Source organism: Scyliorhinus canicula, chromosome 12, assembly GCF_902713615.1.
Source record: "Scyliorhinus canicula chromosome 12, sScyCan1.1, whole genome shotgun sequence".
Classification (NCBI taxonomy): domain Eukaryota; kingdom Metazoa; phylum Chordata; class Chondrichthyes; order Carcharhiniformes; family Scyliorhinidae; genus Scyliorhinus; species Scyliorhinus canicula.
Window position 1 is genome coordinate 50,551,942 of NC_052157.1, and position 23,443 is coordinate 50,575,384.

General features: G+C 44.1%; 1 protein-coding gene across 2 annotated transcripts in view; it reads left to right on the forward strand.

Annotated features, from left to right (window-relative positions):
- The window catches only part of asb7 (ankyrin repeat and SOCS box containing 7), a 40,876-nt gene that overhangs the window by 10,067 nt on the left and 7,366 nt on the right, over positions 1-23,443 (forward strand). For both annotated transcript variants that reach the window (XR_005462493.1, XM_038812967.1), the window contains exons 2-3: positions 4,869-5,139; positions 17,465-18,070. Coding sequence is in view for 1 of the 2 variants with exons in the window: in XM_038812967.1 (XP_038668895.1) it covers positions 4,929-5,139; positions 17,465-18,070 (817 nt within the window). In the remaining variant the exon portion in view is untranslated. The remainder of the gene's footprint in view (positions 1-4,868; positions 5,140-17,464; positions 18,071-23,443) is intronic.

The following is a 23,443-nucleotide window of genomic DNA, read 5'->3' on the forward strand; positions in this document are numbered from 1 at the left end:
ACACTGCCCCTCCATACTGCCCCACCGCCTTCCCCGTGGACACTAACCCAATCTCCATCTGGAGCCTCTGCCTCTCCTTCAACAGCCCTGCCTCCAAATACCTCCTATCCACCCTTAAGATCTCACCTACAAACTTGCCATGTCCACCTGCTCCGCTTTCTCCCCATACGCCCGAATTGAGATGAACTTCCCCCCCCTAACCACCACCTTAACCGCCTCCAACAGCGTGGCATCTGTGTCCTCCCCCCTGTGCCATTTAGCTCCACATACCCTGAAATGGTAGTCCTCACTCACTCACAGACCTCCTCATCCGCCAACAGAACCACATCCAACCCCACTTCCCCATCCATAAACCACTGCAACCCCTCCTCACCGGCCGGGGGTTCCGACACATTTAACCTTGCAAATCCACCCAGTTGCATGGTCAGAGGTCACGATCGCCAAATGCTCTAAGACAACCACCAGCAACGTCTTGTCCAACACGTAACGTTGATCCAGGAGTACAACAGTGCATGTGGTAGATGTATGAAAATTCCTTCACGCTCGGTGTCCCGAACCGCCGTGCTGCCGCGCTGCCCTTACCGCTCATCTACCGCGCTGCCCGTACCGCTGTGCTACCGTGCTGCCCTTACCGCTGTGCTGCCTTACCGCTGTGCTACCGAGCTGCCTTTACCGCTGTGCTACCGTGCTGCCCTTGTATGGGGGTGATGCAGGCAGGGATGGCCCTGGGTCCGGCCAGGTTCCCAGTGGATTTCTATGAAAGGTTTGAGGGTGGTGACAGTCTATAACGCACTGCCAGGGACGGTAGTATAGGCGGGTTGCCTCATCTCCTTTAAAAAGTACTTGGATGAGTACTTGGCACATTTTAACATTCAAGGCTATGGGCCAAGTGCGAGCAAATGGGATTAGGATTGGCAATCACGTGTCTTTCATGCGGCGGTGCAGACTCGATGGGCCGAAGGGCCTTTTGTGCACTCTATTTGTCTGTGACCTGGGGCCGCTGCTGATGAAGGCGTAAAATTAGGAAAGAGAGAGGGGGGATCTCCCCCTTACATTGTGGCAAGATTCCATCTCTTGATATTGAAAAAGGATAAGGATCCTGAGCAGCGTGGGTCGGAGCGCCCGATATAGTTACTGAACGTAGACGCAAAGCTGTTGGCCTCGCAAATTGAGGACTGCATCCCTGGGAAGATAGGGGAGGACCAAACGGGTTTTGTGAAGGGAAGGCAGTTGTCGGCGAATGTGAGGAGGCTGCTTAATGTAATTATGATGCCTTCAGAGGAACAGGAGGTAGTGGTGGCGATGGACACGTAGAAGGCATTTAATTGGGTGGAGTGGGAGCACCTGCGGGAGTTGTTGGGGCGGTTTGGGTTCAGGCAGGGGTTTTGTGGACTGGATCCGGTTGCCATACAAGGCACCGGTTGCAAGTGTGCGGACAAACCAAGTGAGTTTGGGATATTTTGGGCTGCATCGGGTGCTGAGTCAGGGTTATCCGCTCTTCCCGTTGCTCTTTACTTTGGCGATAGAGCCGCTGGCAATGGCGCTCAGGGCGTCACGGGACTGGAGAGGGCATGTGTGGGGAGGTGCCGAGCATAGGGTCTCGCTGTATGCGGGTAACCTGCTGTACATTTTGGACTCATTTGGTAGTGTTGGGGACGTTATAGGGATTTTGGAGGAGTTTGGCCAGTTTTCCGGTACAAATTGAATGTGGGAAAGAGTGAGGTGTTCCCGATTGAGATTAGAGGGCAGGAGAGGAGATTAGGGAAGCTGCTGATCAAGATAGTGGAGACGAGTTTAGATACTTGGGCATCCAGTTGACACGGGGTTGGGCGCAGCTGCAGAAGCTGCTGAACTTGACTCGGTTGGTGGAACAGATAAAGGGGCACTTCAAGAGGTGGGATCTGCTGCTGCTATCGCTGGCGGGGTGGTTGCAGACTGTAAAAAATGACGGTGCTGCTAAGGTTTTTGTTCGTGTTTCAGAACCTCCCAATCTTCATCCCGAAGTTCGATTTTCAAAAGGATGAATGCACTAATCTCTGGGTTTGTTTGCGGCAGGGAAGACCACATGGATCAGGAGGGCTTTCCTGGAGAGGGGGTGGGGGGCTGGCGTTGCTGAACATGATGACTGACTGCTGGGCGACGAACATCACCATGGTTAGGAAGTGGTCTTGGGGGAGTGGTCGGTGTGGTGCCGGATAGACGCAGCATCATGTAGGGGAATGAGTCGAAGGTTGTCAGCGCCTCTGCCGTTCTTGTCAGTCAGGCACTCCGTGACCCCAGTGGTTGTGTCGGCCTTAAAGGTGCGGGGCAGTGGAGGCAGCATTTGGGACTGGAGGGTGCCTCGGTGTGGGCACCTATCTACGACAACCATAGGTTTGCGCCAGGGTGATTGAATACGAGGTTTCGGGAATGGCAGCAGGCGGGGAATTGAGCGATTTGGTGACCTGTTCATAGGAGGCAGGTTTGTGAAGTTGGAGGACCTGGAGGAGGAGCACGAGTTACCCGGGGGAACGGTTTCAGGTACCTGCAGGTGGCAATTTTGTTAAGAGAGAGGTGCCGTCCTTTCTTGGGCTGCCGCAGGATAAGTGTTTTGGCAGAGCGCAGATTCTCCGTTCACCCTGGCAGCGGTGGTGGGAACAATGATTGGAGAATCCCGGCCCTTATCTTGACTTTGGCACCAGATTTCAACATCAGCAAAATTGTAAAAACTACAGAGATTGCTAGATTTTAGTAGACTGCTTTTAAAAGATGTGGTGATCGCCATTACTTGGCCTCTGACCCAACAAAACAGGGTCCTATCACGGGGCAGGTTTATCATTTTACAATCCTTTGAATGTCGGTGCTGTTCCTTGTCTTCTTGAGCAGCTGCACTATTTCCTCAGGCACCAATCTGCAGACCTGGACTAGAGGTTTGCCACTAATTCAGTAATTTGTTCTGTCAAGTTCATCCGTGAGTTAAAAGACTCTTGACTCTAGTCAGCTTTTAGTTCAACCATTTTAAACAATCCTGTTTTTTTTTGAAGTGGTAATCATATTCCTGATTAAATGCAGCATACATAATTCATCCAAGAAAGTTTATTTTATCTAATGATTTATAGTGTATCGAATTCTAAAATAATTGGTTAGTTCAAGTAGAAAATGAATTGTATTTAATAGGATGTAATTGGAAATTGGACCAAAATGATGTTAGTGGTATTACGTCTAAATTGAATTTTCCTTTGCTGCGTGATAGACAGCACAACTTTTAAAAAAATTCATCCTTCGTATGTGGTGTCACTGGCAACGCTATTCCTAATTATCCCCAAGAAGGTGGTGGAGAACCACAGCCTTTAATTACTTCAGTCCATTTGGCCCAGGTACACCCATAGTGCTGTTATGAAGGTTGTTGCAGGATTTTGACCCTGCAACAGTGAGGGGAACTTTGTAGGTGGTTATGTTCCCCATGTATCTATTGACCTTGAAATGAAATGAAAAGAATGAAAATGAAAATCGCTTATTGTCACAAGTAGGCTTCAAATGAAGTTACTGTGAAAAGCCCCTAGTTGCCACATTCCGGCGCCTGTTCGGGGAGGTTGGTATGGGAAACTAAGTAATTGTGTTCCTCTGGGTGGCAGAGGTCTTGGATTCGGAAGGTGTAGTTAAAGGAGTCTTGGCAAATTGCTGTGTTGGTGTCTGTTCACTGCTTCTACTATATGTCAATGGTGGAGAAAGTGAATGCTTAAGGTAGTGGATGGGGTGCTGATCAATTGTACTGCTTTGTCCTGGATGAGTTTCTTGAGTTTTGTTCGAGGCATATTCATCTAGGCAAGTGGAGAGTATTACGCTTTGCAGGTGGTGAACCTTACAGCTTTGGAGAGTCAAAAGATGAGTTACTCACTGCAGAATTCCCAGTCTCTGATCTGCTGAGGGAGCCACAGTGTTTCTGTGACTAGTTGAATTCAGTTTCTGGTTAATGGTACTATTCAGGATGTTGATAGTGAGGGATTCAGCAATGGTAATGCCATTGAATATGTGGGGGAGAAACTTACACTTGTGTGGTGCGAATGTTACTTGCCACTTATCTGTCCAAGGTTTCCAAGAGAGAAGAACTTCTGCCATTCTTAGCTGGTTTTACTTGAATGTGACTGCAGGCCTCAGCAAGGATGGCCTCAACTTTCTGGTCACTATCTATTTCAATTCCACATTTGCTTTCAAGCCCACAAGTTCATCCTTGGCCTGCTGTAATGCTCCCAATGCAAACTGAAAAAACAACATCTCTTCCAATTATGCACGTTACAGCCTTCTGAACTTGACGTTAACTTCAATAACTTTAGACAGTAAACGTCCTCCTCCATCTTAAAACCCCCTTCTGTTGCTGTCAGTTGTTTTTCAGCTCCATGGTCTGCCCCAACACAACCCCACTTTGCCGCCTGTCCCTGGCTACTCAGTTAGCACATGTCCATGACAAATTTGGCCATTTACCATGGCCTATCCCTAGTTTTCTATACTGCCCCACCTCCCCCTTTCCAACTATATATTCTGTACATTTCTACCGTGTTTCAGTTTTGCAGAAGGATCATGTAAATCTAAAATGTTAACTCTATCTCTCTCCACAGATGCTGCCAGACCTGCTGAGTTTATCCAGCATTTTCTGTTATTTACTTAGTTTCACAATGTCTGTTGTTGAGAATTCAGAGTACAAATAAGCCTGTTATTAAGCAAATAGATTTTTGAAAACAAAGCTTCCAACAGAATCTATTCTATTTATTGACAGATCTGCTAAGTTTACACCAGCTTTCCTCAATTGCAAATTCTATTGGGTGTTTATTTTTATAAAATGATTTGGAGATTGCCATTACATTTGACTAATTTGTGAATTCTTGTTAAAGTTTGATGAAGGTGTAGAACATTGACCTCATGCATCTATTGTGACAACGTGACTCACTAGCATGTTCCATCATCACTGTAGAAGAAACCCAGAACTGCAGCAAGAACTGCAAATTCAAAATGCTGTTGCAGCTGGTGATGTTCATACAGTGCGCAAGATGCTGGAACAAGGCTATTCTCCTAACGGTCGTGATGCCAATGGGTGGACCTTGCTCCATTTCTCTGCAGCTAGAGGCAAAGAAAGATGTGTTCGAGTATTTTTAGAGCACGGAGGTAAGTGAAGACAATGCCTCAAACCTAACTCTTAGTTTATTTGCAATTGCTTGTGTTCTTGATTAGCAAAACCAACTGCATGTTTGTTGGTGATGTCCAATCACCTTTTTGCAGATTAAGGGTGATCGGACCAGAGAAAACATGTTAAGAGATACGGAAGGAAAGGCATTGAGCATTGTCTTGTTTCAAAACTTGGTAACTAATTGGTAATTTAAGATTAATTGTATCAGGAGGTGTAAAATCATGTGAATAGTTCAGATGTATTTAATATGCCGCTTCTTTACTATGGGGCATGGTAACAATTGGAGTGCAAATTTGTTCAGAATGAATTAACTGTCTACGGTCCTGACCATATTTCAAAAACTGCATGATTTGAAGATGTTACAAATTTAGAAATTAGCATTTTACAAGGTATCTATTACAATATGTCTATTAATTAATTGAATGGGAAAATTAGAGGTGTGTTTTCTTCCAAGTATTGAATGTAGTGACTGCACAGAACTCCAGAAATGGAGTGGAGAAGTAAGAGTTAATGTATTAATGACCACTCATTTAGACATGCATCAGGATGGGAGGGGCTCTGCCCAGTTTGTTTAGATCTGGGAAAACACATGTTGTTTGGCATGTACATTAATGATTAATGATCTGGATGAAGGGACTGGGGGCATTCTAGCGAAGTTTGCTGATGATACGAAGTTAGGTGGTCAGGCAGGTAGTGCTGAGGAAGTGGGGAGGCTGCAGAAGGATCTAGACAGTTTGGGAGAGTGGTGCAGGAAATGGCTGATGCATTTCAACGTGAGAAAATGTGAGGTCTTGCACTTTGGAAAAAAGAATCCAAGCATAGACTACTTTCTAAACGGTGAGAAAATTCATAATGCCAAAGTACAAAGGGATCTGGGAGTGCTAGTCGAGGATTCCCTAAAGGTAAACATGCAGGTTGAATCCGTGATTAAGAAAGCGAATGCTATGTTGTCATTTATCTCAAGAGGGTTGGAATATAAAAGCAGCGATGTGCTACTGAGCCTTTATAAGGCTCTGGTTAGGCCCCATTTGGAGTACTGTGTCCAGTTTTGGGCCCCACATCTCAGGAAGGACATACTGGCACTGGAGCGTGTCCAGCGGAGATTCACACGGATGATCCCTGGAATGGCGGGTCTAGCATATGAGGAACGGCTGGCGTTCCTGGGATTGTATTCATTGGAGTTCAGAAGGTTAAGGGGAGATCTAATAGAAACTTACAAGATAATACATGGCTTAGAAAGGATGGACGCAAAGAAACTGTTTCCGTTAGGCGAGGAGTCGAGGACCCGTGGGCACAGCCTTAGAATTAGAGGGGGTAAATTCAAAACAGAAATGCGGAGACATTTCTTCAGCCAGAGAATGGTGGGCCTGTGGAATTCATTGCCGCAGAGTGCAGTGGAGGCCGGGACGCTAAATGGCTTCAAGGCAGAGATAGATAAAGTCTTGATGTCGTGAGGAATTAAGGGCTATGGGGAGAATGCTGAGAGGTGGAGTTGAAATGCCCATCAGCCATGATTGAATGGCGGAGTGGACTCGATGGGCCGAATGGCCTTACTTCCGCTCCTATGTCTTATGGTCTTATGGTCTTATGGTACATTGGCGATGTCTTGGATGCAACTGTCAGGAAAGATCAAGTAGGATAGGACCCTTTTCTCTGGAGAAAAGACCAAGAGACGCAAGGTGAAATGTGAGCCCTGGTTAGAGAGCAGCAATATATAGAACATAGAACTGGACAGCACAGTACAGGCCCTTCGGCCCACAATGTTGTGCTGAACTAGTCTGAAACTAAGATCAAATCAACCTACTCCCAATCATTCTAGTGCACTCTTCTAGTGAACACTTAGGGGCTTGTTTAGCACAGGGCTAAATCGCTGGCTTTGAAAGCACACCAAGGCAGGACAGCAGCACGGTTCAATTCCCGTACCAGCCTCCCCGAACAGGCGCCGGAATGTAGCGACTAGTGGCTTTTCACAGCAACTTCATTTGAAGCCTACTTTTGACAAGCGATTTTCATTTCCATATGCCTATCCAATAACTGCTTGAAAGTTCCTAAAGTGTCCGACTCCACTACCATAGCTGGGAGTGCTTTCCACGCCCCAACCACTCTGAGTAAATAACCTACCTCTGACATCCCTCCTATATCCACCATGAACCTTATAGTTATGCCCCCTTGTAACAGCTACATCCACCCGAGGAAAAAGTCGCTGAACGTCCACTCTGTCATCCCTCGCATCATCTTATGCACCTCAATTAAGTTACCTCTCATCCTCCTTCGCTCCAATGAGAAAAGCGCTAGCTCCCTCAACCTTTCCTCATAAGACCTACCCTCCAATCCAGGCAGCATCCTTGTAAATATCCTTTGCACCCTTTTCAATGCTTCCACATCCTTCCTGTAATGAGGTGACCAGAACTGCACGCAATACTCCAAATGTGGTCTAACCAAGGTCTTGTACAGTTGCAGCATAACCTCACGGCTCTTAAACTCAATCCCCCTGTTAATAAATGCTAACACACTATAGGCTTTCTTCACGGTTCTATCCACTTGGGTGGCAACTTTCAGAGATCTAAGGACATGAACTCCGAGATCTCTCTGCTCTTCCACGTTCTTCAGAACCCTGCCGTTAACCCTGTAATCTGCATGCAAATTTGTCCGACCAAAATGAATCACCTCACACTTACCAGGGTTAAACTCCATCTGCCATATTTCAGCCCAGCTCTGCATCCTATCAATGTCTCTTTGCAGCCTACAACAGCCCTCCACATTATCCACTACTCCACCAATCTTGGTGTCATCAGCAAATTTACTAACCCAATCTTCAACTCCATCATCCAAGTCATTGATAAAGATCACAAATAGCAGAGGACCCAGCACTGATCCCCGTGGTACACCGCTGGTGACTGTGCTCCAGGATGAAAATTTACCATCTACCACCACCCTCTGTCTTCTATGTGATAGCCAGTTACTGATCCAATCGGCCAATTTTCCCTCTATGCTATGCCTCCTTACTTTCTGCATGAGCCAACCATGAGGCACCTTATCAAACGCCTTACTGAAATCCATGTATACAACATCAACTGCTCTACCTTCATCTATGTACTTAGTTACCTCCTCAAAGAATACAATCAAACTTGTGAGGCAAGACTTGCCCCTCACAAATCCATGCTGACTATCCTGGATTAAGCTGTATCTTTCCAAATGATCATAAATCCTATCCCTCAGGACCCTTTCTAATAATTTACCTATGACCGAAGTGAAACTAACCGGCCTATAATTCCCTTTCTTGAACAAGGGGACAACATTCACCTCTCTCCAGTCTTCTGGCACTCTTCCTGTGGTCAGTGAGGACATAAAGATCAAAGCCAAAGGCTCTACAATCTCATCCCTCGCCTCCCAAAGAATCCTAGGATATATCCCATCAGGCCCAGGGGACTTATCCATCCTCAGACTTCTCAAAATTTCTAACACATCTTTCCGAATATCTATCTCCTCTAGCCTACCAGCCTGTATCACACTATTCTCCTCAACAACATGGCCCCTCTCCTTTGTGAACACTGAAGAAAAGTATTCATTTAGGGCCTCTCCTATATCTTCAGACTCCATGCACACATTCCCACTACTGTTCTTGACCGGCCCTAACCTCACCCTGGTCATTCTTTTATTTCTCACATAAGTGTAAAAAGCCTTGGGGTTTCCTTGATCCTACCCACCAAGGACTTCTCATGCCCGCTCCTAGCTCTCCTAAGCCCTTTTATGAGCTCCTTCCTAGCTAACTTGTATCCCTCAAGTGCCCTAACTGAACCTTGTTTCCTCATCCTTACATAAGCCCCCTTCTTCCTCTTGACAAGACATTCAACCTCTTTTGTAAGCCATGGTTCCCTCACTCGACCATTTCCTCCCTGCCTGACAGGGACACACATATCATCGATACTAAGTCATCAAAAAAGATTTCTTCTCACAGAATTGAAATGGTTGCACTGCTGACATGTGGCACGGTTGAAACAATAGCTTTGACACAATTATGGAGAGGCTGAATGAAGTATGCACAGTGGAAAAGAGAATATGCTTACAGAGTTTAAAGGGATAAATAGTGGGGAAAGGCTCATTTTTTAACACCTGCATTAGCCATTTGGGCCAAATAGCCTGTTTAGTGGCTCTATATCTTGCGTAAGTAAATTCCAAGTACTGATGTGTGGGACTACATTCAGTACTTTACTCGGTGACACTACATCTCTCATTAGTCCTATGTTTTCTAAGCACCCTAGTTCCAAATTACATTCTACCCTTGGTTCCCATATGTTTCAATGCTGTTTTTTTTATTGGAATGTCTTCTGAGTCATAAATTACAATGAGATTACGATGAGTCCAACTAAGGTGACAAATTCCAGTTATGTCTATGTCGTCACCATTCTGTTGGACAATGCTCATGATAGCTGAAATTCCGCACTGGTAATTCTGGATTAGCTAAACTTGTCAAAGTATATCATAGGACCCTGTCAACCAATTGGAGTGGAGTTAGATCTCAAGTGCAAAATCATGGAATACTTTGCAATTTCTGCGATATCCCTGTGAAAGGACATGTATAGTCTACGATTATGGCTAAACCTGTGAGAAAGATAAAAGTGTTAATCAAGGAGAAGGTGAAGTTAATACAGCAAGTGGAAAACCAGAGCAGAAAGCGAACATTACAACGGAGTCAGAGATTCCACCATTGAGTTTCTCCAGTATTATGAAGTACAAAGCAAACAATTTGGAACAGTTTGACAAGTAGGCATTCTCTCCAGGAAGGAAGAGGATTAGAATGGCTGACTATCCCAATGTTGAAGAAGCTCTGCAAATGTGGTTCAAGACAGTCCAAGCAGAGAATGTTCCCATTTCTAGCCCAATGCTGCAGAAAAGGGGAGTCGCCCTGGCAAAGAAATTGGGCTTCAGGGAGTTCACCCACAGTGTTAGGTGGCTGGACCGATTCAAGACCAGACCCAACATCGTCTTCCACGCAGTAAGTGCGGAGGATGTAGTGGTTATAGCAGCATGAACAGATTAACTTCAAAATGTCTTGCCCAAGTCTTGAGCGATTATGTGCCATGAAACGCTTTTAACGTGGATGAAATCAGACTGTTTTACTGTCTTTTACTGCCATCCCACATCTCCCGATTCTACGTGGCCCATCTCAATACCTGCACCTTCACCTGATAGCTATGAGTGAAGACAATCACAGCTTGTGGCGGCTTGTTCGCCGTGGCTTCGGCCGGAGGAACTGGTGGGCCCTATCCACCTTGGGGGGTGTGGTGGGGGGAACATCTTCGCAGGCAGCCCCATGATTCTAAGGTTCTGCCTTCGTTACTTTTTCTCAAGATTCTCAACCTTGGCCCTCGGGCCCTTATTCCTGTCCTCCACCCTCAGCATCTCCGCTTCGAGTGAGGCAATCTGGTCACTGTGTCGCGACAGTGCTTAGGGGCTGGTTTAGCACACTGGCTAAATCGCTGGCTTTTAAAGCAGACCAAGCAGGCCAGCAGCACGGTTCGATTCCCGTACCAGTCTCCCCGGACAGGTGCCGGAATGTGGCGACTAGGGGCTTTTCACAGTAACTTCATTGAAGCCTACTCGTGACAATAAGTGATTTTCATTTCATTTCATTTCTCTATCCCCTGCAGCATCTCACCATTCTCTCTCACCATCTCCGACGTCTTTCCAAGAGCCTACTTTATCGGGGCCAGTGACTTTTCCACTGATTTCTTAAGAGTGTTCATCATTTCCTTCCCTTGCCGCTGAAACTCCACCGCTATCACCTCAGCCAGCACATCCAAGATCCAAAGATGACGGGAACTTGCTACCGTCATCTTTCCTCCAACCACACTCGTACCGCCGTCGACTAGGCTGGCGGGCTAGCACTCACTCCCTTTCTCGCAGTATTCTTTCTTTGGAATTTCGACAACACTCAAGCCTTCGCCCACTTCCTTTCCCTAATTTCTCATCTCTCTTTCCCTCACTGGCACTTCTAAAACTTGCGTACATGTTGGTTTTAATCTAAAATTAGATTTCCGTTTCTTTGCTCACCTGTTTCGGAGGTCACTTGTTTGGTAGTCACTTATTTATCTGTATATACCCATTGTGTATATTTTATGTCCCGTAGTTTTAAATGTTTTTCTTTCTTTCAGCTGATCATTTCTCCCTCTCAGCATTGGAACACTCACTCTGAAATCCTACCTTCCTTTGCTGGTTCTTTCTGCTTGCCACATGTGTTCCATTATTTTTAAATTGTCACTGTCACCCTTACGAGCTATGAGAACCAAGTTTTGATGCAAATTTCTCCTAACGATGAATTGTGGCAAGCTTTTGTCTTCCACTGTGGTTACCAGCTTGTTGTGGTTACCAGTTTGTATTATGTTGCTGTGTTTCCATTCTGTTTAGTATTGGGTTAATTGCTTTTATGTATCGCTGCAACATTAACTGTTCAAATCCAATATTATCATCTACTTTTTATGTGTTCAGCACAGATTCCAATTGAAAAGTCTTTTGCTTGTTTTTATTTAACTCCAATCAGACTGTTTTGCTTTTTCTGTAATGTAATGATTGCTGTAGGATCAGGCACATATTACCTGTTTATAGCCTGTCTGCAGTCTGGAACACAGTTGTGATCTTATGCACGGTTACCTTTTGGACCATGAGCGGTGTTTGCAAAAGCAGCAGAGCAGAGGGGTGTTGGGGAGTACAAGACTCAAAGTGAAGTGATGGGGAATAGACAACCCCAAGGGAGTTATGGTGCAGTGATAGGCTGGCGTGTAGAAGGTAACAGCACTCCGTCCTTGTACTGAACTCTTCAGACACTTGTAATTTATTTCCCAATCCCAACACTTGTACCCAAGCTCCACCCTGATCTTTCTACATCGCCCAACCCCATGACAGCGATTTACACTGTATCTTCTTCTTCTTTCCCTTCCTCCCCCCCCACCACCACACATCAGGCTCAACACGGCCACACTGCCTTCACTCTACATGGAGCAATGTATTATCTTTTGTTTTAACACTCGTATCAAATAAATCTCTCTAATCAAGACTCTTGTTTAATTCTTTTTTAAAGTGGAGGTGCAGTGCTTTCTTTGTTTTTTGTACCCATTTGTGTTAAATGTGGACACCAAACTATAAATTTTACCAACAAATTTCAACTCTGTTACCCCTTCAAAAAACTCTAGCAACTTAGTCAAACACAATTTTCTCTTAAATTCATGCTTGCTTCCCTTAACCCAAATTTGTTCTTGTAACTATTAATTTTTGTTCAAATTATTGTTTTTATTTCTTTCCCCACCACAAGAGATTAAATTGATTGGCTGGGCTTACGGTTATGCCTTTTTGTTTGAAATTCTGCAATACTCTGGCACCATCCCTGAGTCTAAAAAAGACTATATTATCTCCTTCAGCACATGCTTGGATGATTCTCATCCAGTCCTGCCCCCTTATCAGCTTTTAAGTACAGGCAGCCTATCCAATAACATCACTATATCAATTTAAAATGTTTAATATTGTAATCATTGATTAGCTTCACCTCATCTATCCCACAGTCTGGCAACTGTCTGTGCTGAGCAATCCTGGTATCGTATTTGACCCTGAAATATGCTTCCCGCCACATATCCATGCTGTCAACAAGATTGCCCATTTGCAAATCCCTCGCATCATCCATCTCTATTCATTCTCAGCTTCATCTGCTGTTGAAACTGTGCCTCTGATAGATCTTGATATGGTTGTAACAACACGTTCTTCACCGACTTTCCACAATCTACCCTTTATAAGCTTTAGGGTATCCAAACTCTGTTGCCAGTACCTTTGCTCTCATTAAGTCTCGTCATTCATTAGGCAGCACGGTGGTGCAGTGGTTAGCACTGCTGCCTCACGGCGCCGAGGTCCCAGGTTCGACCCCAGCCCTGGGTCACTGTTCATGTGGAATTTGCACATTCTCCCCGTGTTTGCGTGGGTTTTGCCTTCACAACCAAAGATGTGTAGGGTACGTGGATTGACTACGCTAAATTGCCCCTTAATTGGGAAAAAAAATAATTGGGTACTCTAAATTATTATAAACAAAAAAAAAAGTCTCGTCATTCATATCACACATATGCTTGCTGGCTTATATTTGCTCTTCGAGAAGCAATGCCTCAGTTTTTAAATACTCATTATTAATTTCAAATCACTCCATAGTCTTGACTTCTCTACCTTTGTAATCTCTTAGTTCCACAATGTTCGGAAATATCTGTTCCCTTCTAATTCTGCCCTCTTGAGCATACCTGATTTCCTGTGCCTTCAGCCTCCAAGTCCCTAAGCTTTGGTATGACGATGGCAATATAGTTAAGTTATTGGAATAGAATGTAGTTGTCTTGCTAAGTGATTTGAATTCATAATCCCACTATACAACTGGAAATTTAAAATTAGTTAATTAAAGGAATTTGGAGCAAAAACACTCGGCAGTAAAGGTGATCATTAAACAACTAGATTGACCAGTTGGTTCACAAAAGTCGTTCTTGGAAGGAAATTTGGCAACTTGATCTGGTCTAGCCACTGTGATCCAGAACCACAACAATGTTGTCGACTGCCCTCTAAATTGGCTTAGCAAATCAGTTTGTGTATTCAAGAAGGTGGTGCACCGCCACTCACTCGAGCAGTGAGGGACTGGCAGTAAATGCTGGCTTTGGGTTGTCCATATCTTGGAAAAAATTTCTACTAGACTACCGTGCCTTTTTACATCTCTTTCCTCTACGATGCTCCTTAAAACTCACCAAGCATTTAACCATCTACGCTAACATTATCTTGTATGGCATGGCTTTATAAAGCTCCTATGAAAGGCCTTGCGACATATTAATATGTAAAAGGTGCTGTATAAATACAAGTTGTTGATGATGATGCAGTTACAGAAAGAATTATAGAATGGCTGCAGCACAGGAGGCGGTCATTGGGCCCATTGAACCCATGCCAGTTTTCTGCAAGAGTAATTTAGCTTGTCCCTGCAGGAGCTTATCCAATTCCCTTAGAAAGCTGTGATTGTATTTGCTGCCAACACCCTTTCAGGCACTGCATTCCGAGCCACTTGCGGCACAAAATCACTCTTCCTCATGTTGCCTTTTGGCTCTTTTGCCAAATAATTTAGATCTGTGTCCTGTAATTCCCAACCCTTCTGACAGTGGGAACAGTTTCTCACTATTTACTCTGCCTCGAGCCTTGATGATTTTGAACACCTCTATCAAATCTGTTCTCAATCTTCTCTCCTTTATGGAGGTGCTGGGATTGTTCTCACATACCGGGGCAGCACGGTAGCTTTGGGGGCAGCGCGGTAGCATTGTGGATAGCACAATTGCTTCACAGCTCCAGGGTCCCAGGTTTGATTCCGGCTTGGGTCACTGTCTGTGCGGAGTCTGCATATCCTCCCTGTGTGTGCGTGGGTTTCCTCCGGGTGCTCCGGTTTCCTCCCACAGTCCAAAGATGTGCAGGTTAGGTGGATTGGCCATGATAAATTGCCCTCCGTGTTGGGTGGGGTTACTGGGTTATGGGGATAGGGTGGAGGTGTTGACCTTGGGTAGGGTGCTCTTTCCAAGAGCCGGTGCAGACTCGATGGGCCGAATGGCCGCCTTCTGCACTGTAAATTCTATGATAATCTATGATGATAATCAAATTCTTTCAGCCCTGGAACCATTCTGGGAATTTTTTCTTCTTTCTTTTGAGGCCTTTTTTTCTTCCTTTTTAAGGCCTTCACATCTTTCTTAAAATGCGGTATCCAGAATTGGGCAACTATTCTAGTTGATGTCGAAGCAGTCTATTTTTTTTAAAGGGCAATTTAGCGTGGCCAGTCTTTGGATTGTGGGGGTGAGACCCACAGAGACATGGGAGAATGTGCAAACTCCACACGGACAGTGACCTGGGGCCAGGATTGAACCCGGGTCCTCGGCACCATGAAGCAGCAGTGTTAACCACTGTGCCACCGTGCCACCCCAGCAGTCTTTTATAAACTTGCATTGTAACTTTTTTTTTTGTTGCTTTGTGCCTCAAACACAGGATCCCAAATCTATTTTTAACTTGTTTCTCAATCTGCCCTGCCACTTACAAACATTTGTATAGATATACCTACAGATTTCTGTGCTCCTGCAATCCCTTTAGAAATGTACCATAGAATCTGAAAATACAGAGGTCCTCACATCATTTCAAAACCCACTAATCTCTTCAGTCTAACTTGGGATAAGGGCAGTGTTGTGGCTCACAACAAGGATGCTTCTGTAATTTATACTACAGATGGAAAGGAAAGTCCACCTGTGACAATCAATGTGGAATATAATTTCTTTCAATAGCAGGAAAAATTCTTTGGGGAGTTCTAGTTAATCGGATTTGTCACTCAGCTCAATGACTGTGTACCCAGCATTGCAGTGTGGCTTCCATGCAGAAGGGGGAACAGTACGCAAGGTCTTTTCAGCATGTCAAATTCAACAAAAGTCCTAACTGAAAAAGAACATCGATACGGTGTTCATTGTTTTGGCGAAGGCTTTTGGCACCGGAAACTGGGAAATCCTGTGGAAGATTCTGCACAAAGGATACCCTCTATGATGACTTTATGATGGCCAGTGTGGTACATGGTGGCAAATTATCAGATGTCTTTCCTCATGCCAACGGCACCAAGCAAAATTGTGTGCTGGCTCCAGCTCTGTTTACCATACACTGTGTAATGCTATGGGGGCCCAGGTTCAAATCCCACCACTTTAGATGGTGAAATTTGAAGCCAATAAAAACATGGAATTAAAAGTCTAATGTTGACCATAAAACCATTGTTGATTGTCGTTAAAAACCCATCTGGTTCACTAACGTCCTTTCGGGAAAGAAATCTGTCATTCTTACCTGGTCTGGCCTACATGTGACTCCACATCCACAGCAATATGGTTGACTTTTAACTGCCCCCTCAAGGGGCAATTGGGGATGGGTAATAAATGCTGGCATAGCCTGCGACGCATAAAGAAACTTCTCAGCCATGCTGTAGTACGCACTCTTGATACAGGAGTTCACATTCAATTCGGGGCAAATTGCAATCTCTTCAACTTGCAAAGGCTCAAAGCTTGCACAACAGTTGCCGAACAGCTGGTGAGTGAACTCTTTGCAGACGACTGCGCTCTCATTGCACATGCTCCAGAGAACATTCAGATTCTTGTTCAGCCCGACAATAAAACTGGAAGATCTTGTTCAACCCACCCCTGGCCCATACTCCCAAGACCCTGCAGTCACAATCAATACCACGCTCCTCCTTTCAGTACAGAATTGTTGCTATCACCAATAACACTATGCTGGATAACAAAATCATTGCCTGGTTAAAAACCAGCTTGGTGGTTAGCAGGCTCAGTGTTGCATGATGAGCATTGTAAGTCTGGATGATGTGCATTACCATTGTTCTGTAGCTTTGTTCTTGAGGTTGTTATTTTAAGAGGAATGAAAGGTATGCATTTATACAGCATCTTTCATGACGTCGCAACACACCACAGCACTTTACAACCAATAAGCACTTTGTGTTAACATAAGAAATTTTGTAGTCAATTTACATCAAGCACTCTCAAATATAAATGAAATAATTAATCCGATCATAGGCCTTGGACATTCCTTGAAGGATAAGCGTTGGCTCTACAAACTCCCCTGCTCTTCAGCTAGTGCTGTGAGATCTTTTATGTACACCTGAAAGGGCAGACAGGTCATCTTGCAACACGTCTAAAAGTCTGCACCTCCAACAGTGCAGCACTGAAGAGTCATTGCAGATTTTGTGCACCAGTTCTAGATTGAAAATTTAACCCAGAGTTTTCTAATTGTGTCAAGATTGCCACGACTGAGCAATGCTGAACATATGAATCACCTCTGCCTCCACTCTTATGTCTATTGCTATATGAAGACAGTATTTGTACAGGGTATATATAGTCTATATAGATTAAATTAAGGAGTATTGTCTCTTTAAAACGATTTCACCATAGTACGATATTAAAGTGCAGTTTGAATATGGAACTGAAGCAAGCAGAAGGGCATGTCAGAATGTTGCATTGAATGGGTAAAATCCCAAATAAAGATTGATCAGGTGTTTAACACAGTGGTTCCAGAGGGCAAAGTGACTGCTAGAGATCAGATTACCGAAGAATTCTTTAGAGAGAGGGACGTCATAATCACAAGCCTTTCTTAATGTTTTCAACCTTGTAGGTTTACAACTCTGCCTACCCAATTAGTTAATGAGCTTTTTCTTTTCTTTGTTTCTGAACGGCCATGTCCTGATACTATCTCCTTTTAATTGTTTTTGATCTTTTGCAGCCGATCCCACTGTTAAAGACTTAATTGGAGGTTTTACTGCTTTGCATTATGCAGCCATGCATGGCCGAGCACGGATTGCAAGGTTGATGTTGGAATCAGAACACAGACCTGATATAATTAATGCTAAAAGCAATGATGGTTGGACTCCTCTCCATGTGGCTGCCCATTATGGTAGAGACTCATTTGTCAGACTGCTGTTGGAGTTTAAAGCTGAGGTTGACCCACTCAGCGATAAAGGCACCACACCACTTCAACTGGCTATCATCAGAGAGCGCTCAAGCTGTGTGAAAATTCTTTTGGATCACAATGCCAACATTGACATTCAGAATGGTTTCCTGCTGCGATATGCAGTGATTAAAAGCAACCACTCATATTGTCGAATGTTTCTTCAAAGAGGTGCAGATACAAACCTTGGCAGATTGGAGGACGGGCAAACCCCATTACACTTGTCTGCACTAAAGGACGATGTGCTTTGTGCACGGATGTTACATAACTATGGTGCAGACTGTAACACCAGGAACTATGAGGGACAGACCCCTCTGGCTGTCTCTGTAAGTCTATCTGGAACCAGCAGACCTTGCTTGGATTTCTTACAGGAAGTTACAAGTAAGTCATTAATTTTTTGATTTGAAAGATTAAGTCATGAAGCACACCACCAGCCCACCTGTCTTAGTATGCTATTCTATGTTATAATTAAGGTAGATCACATGGATTAATTTGCAAGAAATACCAAGTTTTTAGAAAAGTTCTGCCTTGAATTTTCTATTTAATTTAAAACAAAACAATTTCACAAATCACAGTGCGAAATAGAACAATGGAGAAAGAACTTTGCACTAATGTGGGGTCAACGAATCAGTATTGCACAGATCCATGGACAGTTGAGTCAGTCCCGATCCTTCCATCTATCCCTGCAAGTTTATTTATCTCAAATGCCCATCTAATTCCTTTTACAGTCCCTCACAGGAGTTCTAGATGTGTCAAAAAAAGGTTTCTCCACATAATAGTGTAGGTCAGATAGGCTTCAGATGGTTTCACAGGTCGGCGCAACATCGAGGGCCGAAGGGCCCGTACTGCACTGTAATGTTCTATATCCTCACTGCATTTGTTGTTCAGGGTCTTAAATCTGTGTCCCCTGGTCAATCTACCATCAGCTAATGGGGTAGCTACCTGATCTCAACCTGTTATTGCTTTGTGCACCTCTGAGAGATCTCCCCTCGGTCTCCTTTGCTCCGAGGAGAATAAATCCAGCTTCTCCAATATAATGAAAGCAAAATGCTGCAGATGCTGGAAATCTGAAACAAAAGCAAAGTGCTGAAAATACTCAGCAGGTCTGGCAGTATCTCTGGAGAGGGAATCTGACTTAACATTTTGAGTCAAAAATAATTATTCAGCAGAACTGGTTGAACCGAACCTTGTATCTCTCTATCTTCCTATTTCTACTGTTGCTGGTGTGTGGAATTGGAAAAATACAGAGATTGCTTCCTTCCTAGCTCTGAGAGTCTGACCATTGGCTTTTCACAGTAACTTTGTTGCAGTGTTAATGTAAGCTTACTTCTGACAATAAAGATTATTATTATTATATCTGACGTCTTTGTCATTGGTGCCAATGTGTACTGCAGCTCGGCTCACTCCTTTCCCCCTGCAGAATATTCTGCACCCTCTCCATGAAATCATTTACCCTGACACCAGGGAGGGAACACACCATGTGGTACTCGTGACAATATTTGCAGAAATGCCAACTGTTCCCTTAATTCTGAATCTCCTACTATTCAATCTCTACTCTTTGCCTGGTCAAGTCCCTTTTTGGTGCCCTGCTCTGGATTGCACTCGTCCAGGGTGTTGTCATCTCCAGCAGTCTCCAATGCTGATAATTATTTTGAGAGTGGCACAAACCTGAAGACTCCTGAATCTATATCCAGGTCCCATGACTCGCACACCTCCGCTGCCATGAATCTCACTTGACTCCCGCCTTGACTGCAACTATGCATCATCGCGATAGCTCAATCTTGCTTCTCTTAATAGGTACCGCCCACTCCAGCTTATCCCCTCCTATCTGCTGCCTCTCCTTGACATGACCTTCTGTCCAACCTTTCTAAAATTATTCAACAACTCTCCCCTATTCACCTCAAACTTGCTGTTCATTGAGCCAGAAAGATTGTGTGCACCAGAAATACTGAAAAAGTACAAAAGAGACAAAAGGTGATACTTGCAGAGAGAATAGAGGTCAACAGTGTAATATATCACAATGCAAATCCAACCAGAAAATACAGAGGCCTGAAGACTCGCACATCTCGTCAGAGGAAAACTTCTTCCCCACAGCTACTAGACTCTTCAATTACTCTCCCTTGGACTGATCTGTTCCCTGTAAGAACACTATTCACGACGCCCAATGCAAATTATATATTATGCTTTTATAACTCTCCTTTGCAACTTGATTTGGTCAGCTGCTATTTTAACTGGACAGCGCTATTCGGCATCCAAGGTGCCTGCCTGAAAGCAGATAAGAGCCTCAAGAATGCATGTGAATTGGGGTCCTCAGATGTCATAGTAATTTTAATAAGCAAAATTGAAGTCCCATTAATGATAAATCTGCAGAGTAACACCTCACAGCATTAATCTCTCAAGGACAGGGAAGGCATATTGAAGGACCATGGAAGTCCTATTTAAAAGGACTCTTAGCTGCAAGCACTGAATGGTTATCTACCAGTGTGATTTTTGATTGATTGATATTAATAGTCCCATGTACCAAAGTACAGTGAAAAGTATTTTTCTGCGGACAAGGGAATATACACAGTACGTACATAGTAGACAAAAGAATAATCAACAGAGTACCTTGACAAATGGTACATCAATAAATAGTGATTTGTTACAGTGCGGAACAAGGGCCAAACGAGCAAGACATGAGCAAGAACAGCGTAGGGCGGCATGAATAGTGTTCTTACAGGGAACAGATCAGTCCAAGGGAGAGTTGTTGAGTCTCGTAGCTGTGGGATAGAAGCTGTTCCTATGTCTGGATGTGTGGGTTCTCAGACTTTTGTATCTTCTGGTTGGATTTCCAGTTTTTCATGGAGATTGCTTCTTTTCATGAGATCATAGAATGGTTACAGGAGGCCATTCAGCCTGTCATGTTTGTATTGTCTCCCTGCAAGAGTATCTCACCGAGCCCCATTCTTGTGTCACTGCAGATGTGGAAATTTATTCCCTCCAGATAATGATCTTGTTCCCTTGTAATTTTTGGAACTTGTTTGGTTGTATGAAGTAGAGCACCTGTCCCATCGCAGAGAATCAATGGTCCTGTTAGGACCTTCACTTAGCTTACTGGATGGAAGGTCTAGAATGAGTTTCCTGGATTTGTTGGAGGAGCCGTACCCAAGTAGGCTGTTACCAATGTCTTCAGACTTCTGCAGGAAGTTTTATTGTGTGCTGGATTGTGTCTATGTAATAGTTGAAATGGGGACTTTCCGCCATCTTTCAGTCTGTAATTGCATCAAGCAGATGCCCCCTTTGCTCGGGCCATTAGCTATGTTACTTCACAATAATTGCAAGAATGAAAGGGCTTTGGGATTTGTTGCGGTAGTTAGCATCCCTCAAGTACAAGCGGTTATAGGTGATGTAATTTCGCACAAAATAGGGATATGGTATTTTGATACAAACTTTATTCCTAACACAGTATCAAAATATTTTCAACATCACAGGAAAATAGCTCAAACAATGCAAATCAATACAGTGGCACGATAGCTCTTAACTGCTATCTTATTTCCACTTCAACAACAAACCCATCTCTGGCCCCAATTCACTTTTAAAATGCAGTTCGCACTAAATGTCTTGGATACTCCACTTTGAAAAAGAGAGATCTTTTTGAGACTGCTTGAAAGAAAGACCCTTGCCAGCCTGTCAGAATAATGCAGAATCTCTGGCTATATTTCTTCAGAAACTTGCTCAGCTCACCTTCCAGCACTGAAAGCCTCAACACTTGAATGCTTCAACCACCTGTTTTTTTCCTGACAACTCCGTATATTCATGATTATCGTTCCTCGACTAGCTTTTTATCCCAGATTTATTCATTAACTAAATTAGATTGCTCACATCTTTTGTTACCCCTGTGTCAGCAAGAACAACTTTTCTCTCATAGCCCTTTTAATATAGTAAAATGTCCCAAGATGCTTCACAGGAGTGTGACTTGACAACATTTATCACAAGCCACATGATGAGATATTGGGGCAGTTTACTGAAAACCAGGCTAGAAAGCAGGGCCCAATAGGTTTCAAATAATTGGTAGAAGGATTAGATGAGAAATGAGGAAACCTACCTCCAAAACTCTCTTTCTCTGTACTGCCAATTTGCCCCATCTGTGTGAGGGCTTGCTTCCCTCGTCTTTCTCCCCTCACAAGTATTTAAGCTATTTTGTTCTGCAGAAAGGAAGGAAGAGTATTTGTGAATAGCTGTTAAGAGATTTGCTTATCAATCCAGAAGATGCAGTTCAGGGTGTTGCTGAGCAGGGGGAGAAAAAGTAAGTTGAAAGTAGAATGAGGAAGTGCTGAATGGAGATGGGGAAGAGCTCAATGGAGAATCCTAGAATCTACAGTGCAGAAGCAGGCCATTCGACCCATCGAGTCTGCACCAGTCCTTGGAACGAGCACCCTACCCAAGCCCACACCTCCACCCTATCCCCGTAACCCAGTAACCCCACCCAACCATTTTCGACACTAAGGGCAATTTAGCATGGCCAATCCACCTAACCTGCACATCTTTGGACTGTGGGAGGAAACTGGAGTACCCGGAGGAAACCCACGCAGACACTGGAAGGACGTGCAGACTCCGCACAGACAGTTACCCAAGCCGGAATCAAACCTGGGACCCTGGAGCTGTGAAGCAAAGTGCCTTAAACTAATTTGGATAAGAACTAGAATGGAGCATTAGAAGGGGAAATGAGGTACACAAAGGATTGGGAAAGAAAGATAGCACGCGAATAAAACATTTTAAGGTATTAGGTGGAGTCAGACTTAGAAGGAATGCAGCCAGGTCTAAATTAGTTACACTGCTGGCCATAATCATCCAATCCTCCTTAAGATGCAGGGTTATTGCCAGAGGCCTGCATAATTGCAATAATGGACCCTTGTTCAACCCAGAAGCTGTAGCGAGTCAGTTTAATTTTGGTGAGAGAGCTTTTGAAAACAATAATTCAGGACAAAATTAACAGTCACTTGGACAAATGGGGATTTATTAAGGAAAGCCATTACAGAATCAATTAAAGGCTAATTCTGTTTAAATTTTATTGAATTTTTTGTGAGGTAACCAAGTTGATGAGTGTGATAGGCGACATGGTGACACAGTGGTTAGTACTGCTGCCTCACAGCGCCAGGGACCCGTGTCCAATTCCGGCCTTGGGTGTCTGTTGGTGTGGACTTGGCACATTCTCCCCATGTCTGCGTGGTGCCCTGGTTCCCTCCCACAGTCCAAAAATGTGCAGATTAGATGGCGTTATGGGGATAGGGCAGTAGAGTGACATTCGGTGGGGTGCTCTTTGAGGGTCGGTGCAGACTCAATGGGCCGAATGGCCTCCTGCACTGCAGGGATTCTATGGGATTCAACGGGATGTAGTTGATGTGGTTTACATGGATTTTCAGAAAGTGTTTGATAAGCCTGCCTACAAAGTTGGCTGGTTGACAGAAGACAGAGTAATGATGAGCTTCTGAATTGGAGAGGTCTAATTTAATGGGATAAGAGTGGATATACCCAGGGTAGAATTGAACTAACATTTGATGGGCAATGGAGGAGATGTTCTAGTTACAGGTTAGGTTCATTGTAATGAAGTAAAGGTCAGGGGACCAAAGTCAGAGCTCTTGCATGACTAGGTAATTAGAGAAGCTGATGAAACGAGAAAAAGTTGCATGATGCAAGTCAGGTGAATTCTTCAAGCTGGAAGCAGGCTGAATACAATAAACTTGAAGAAATTAAGACTCGTCTAGAGAATGAGAA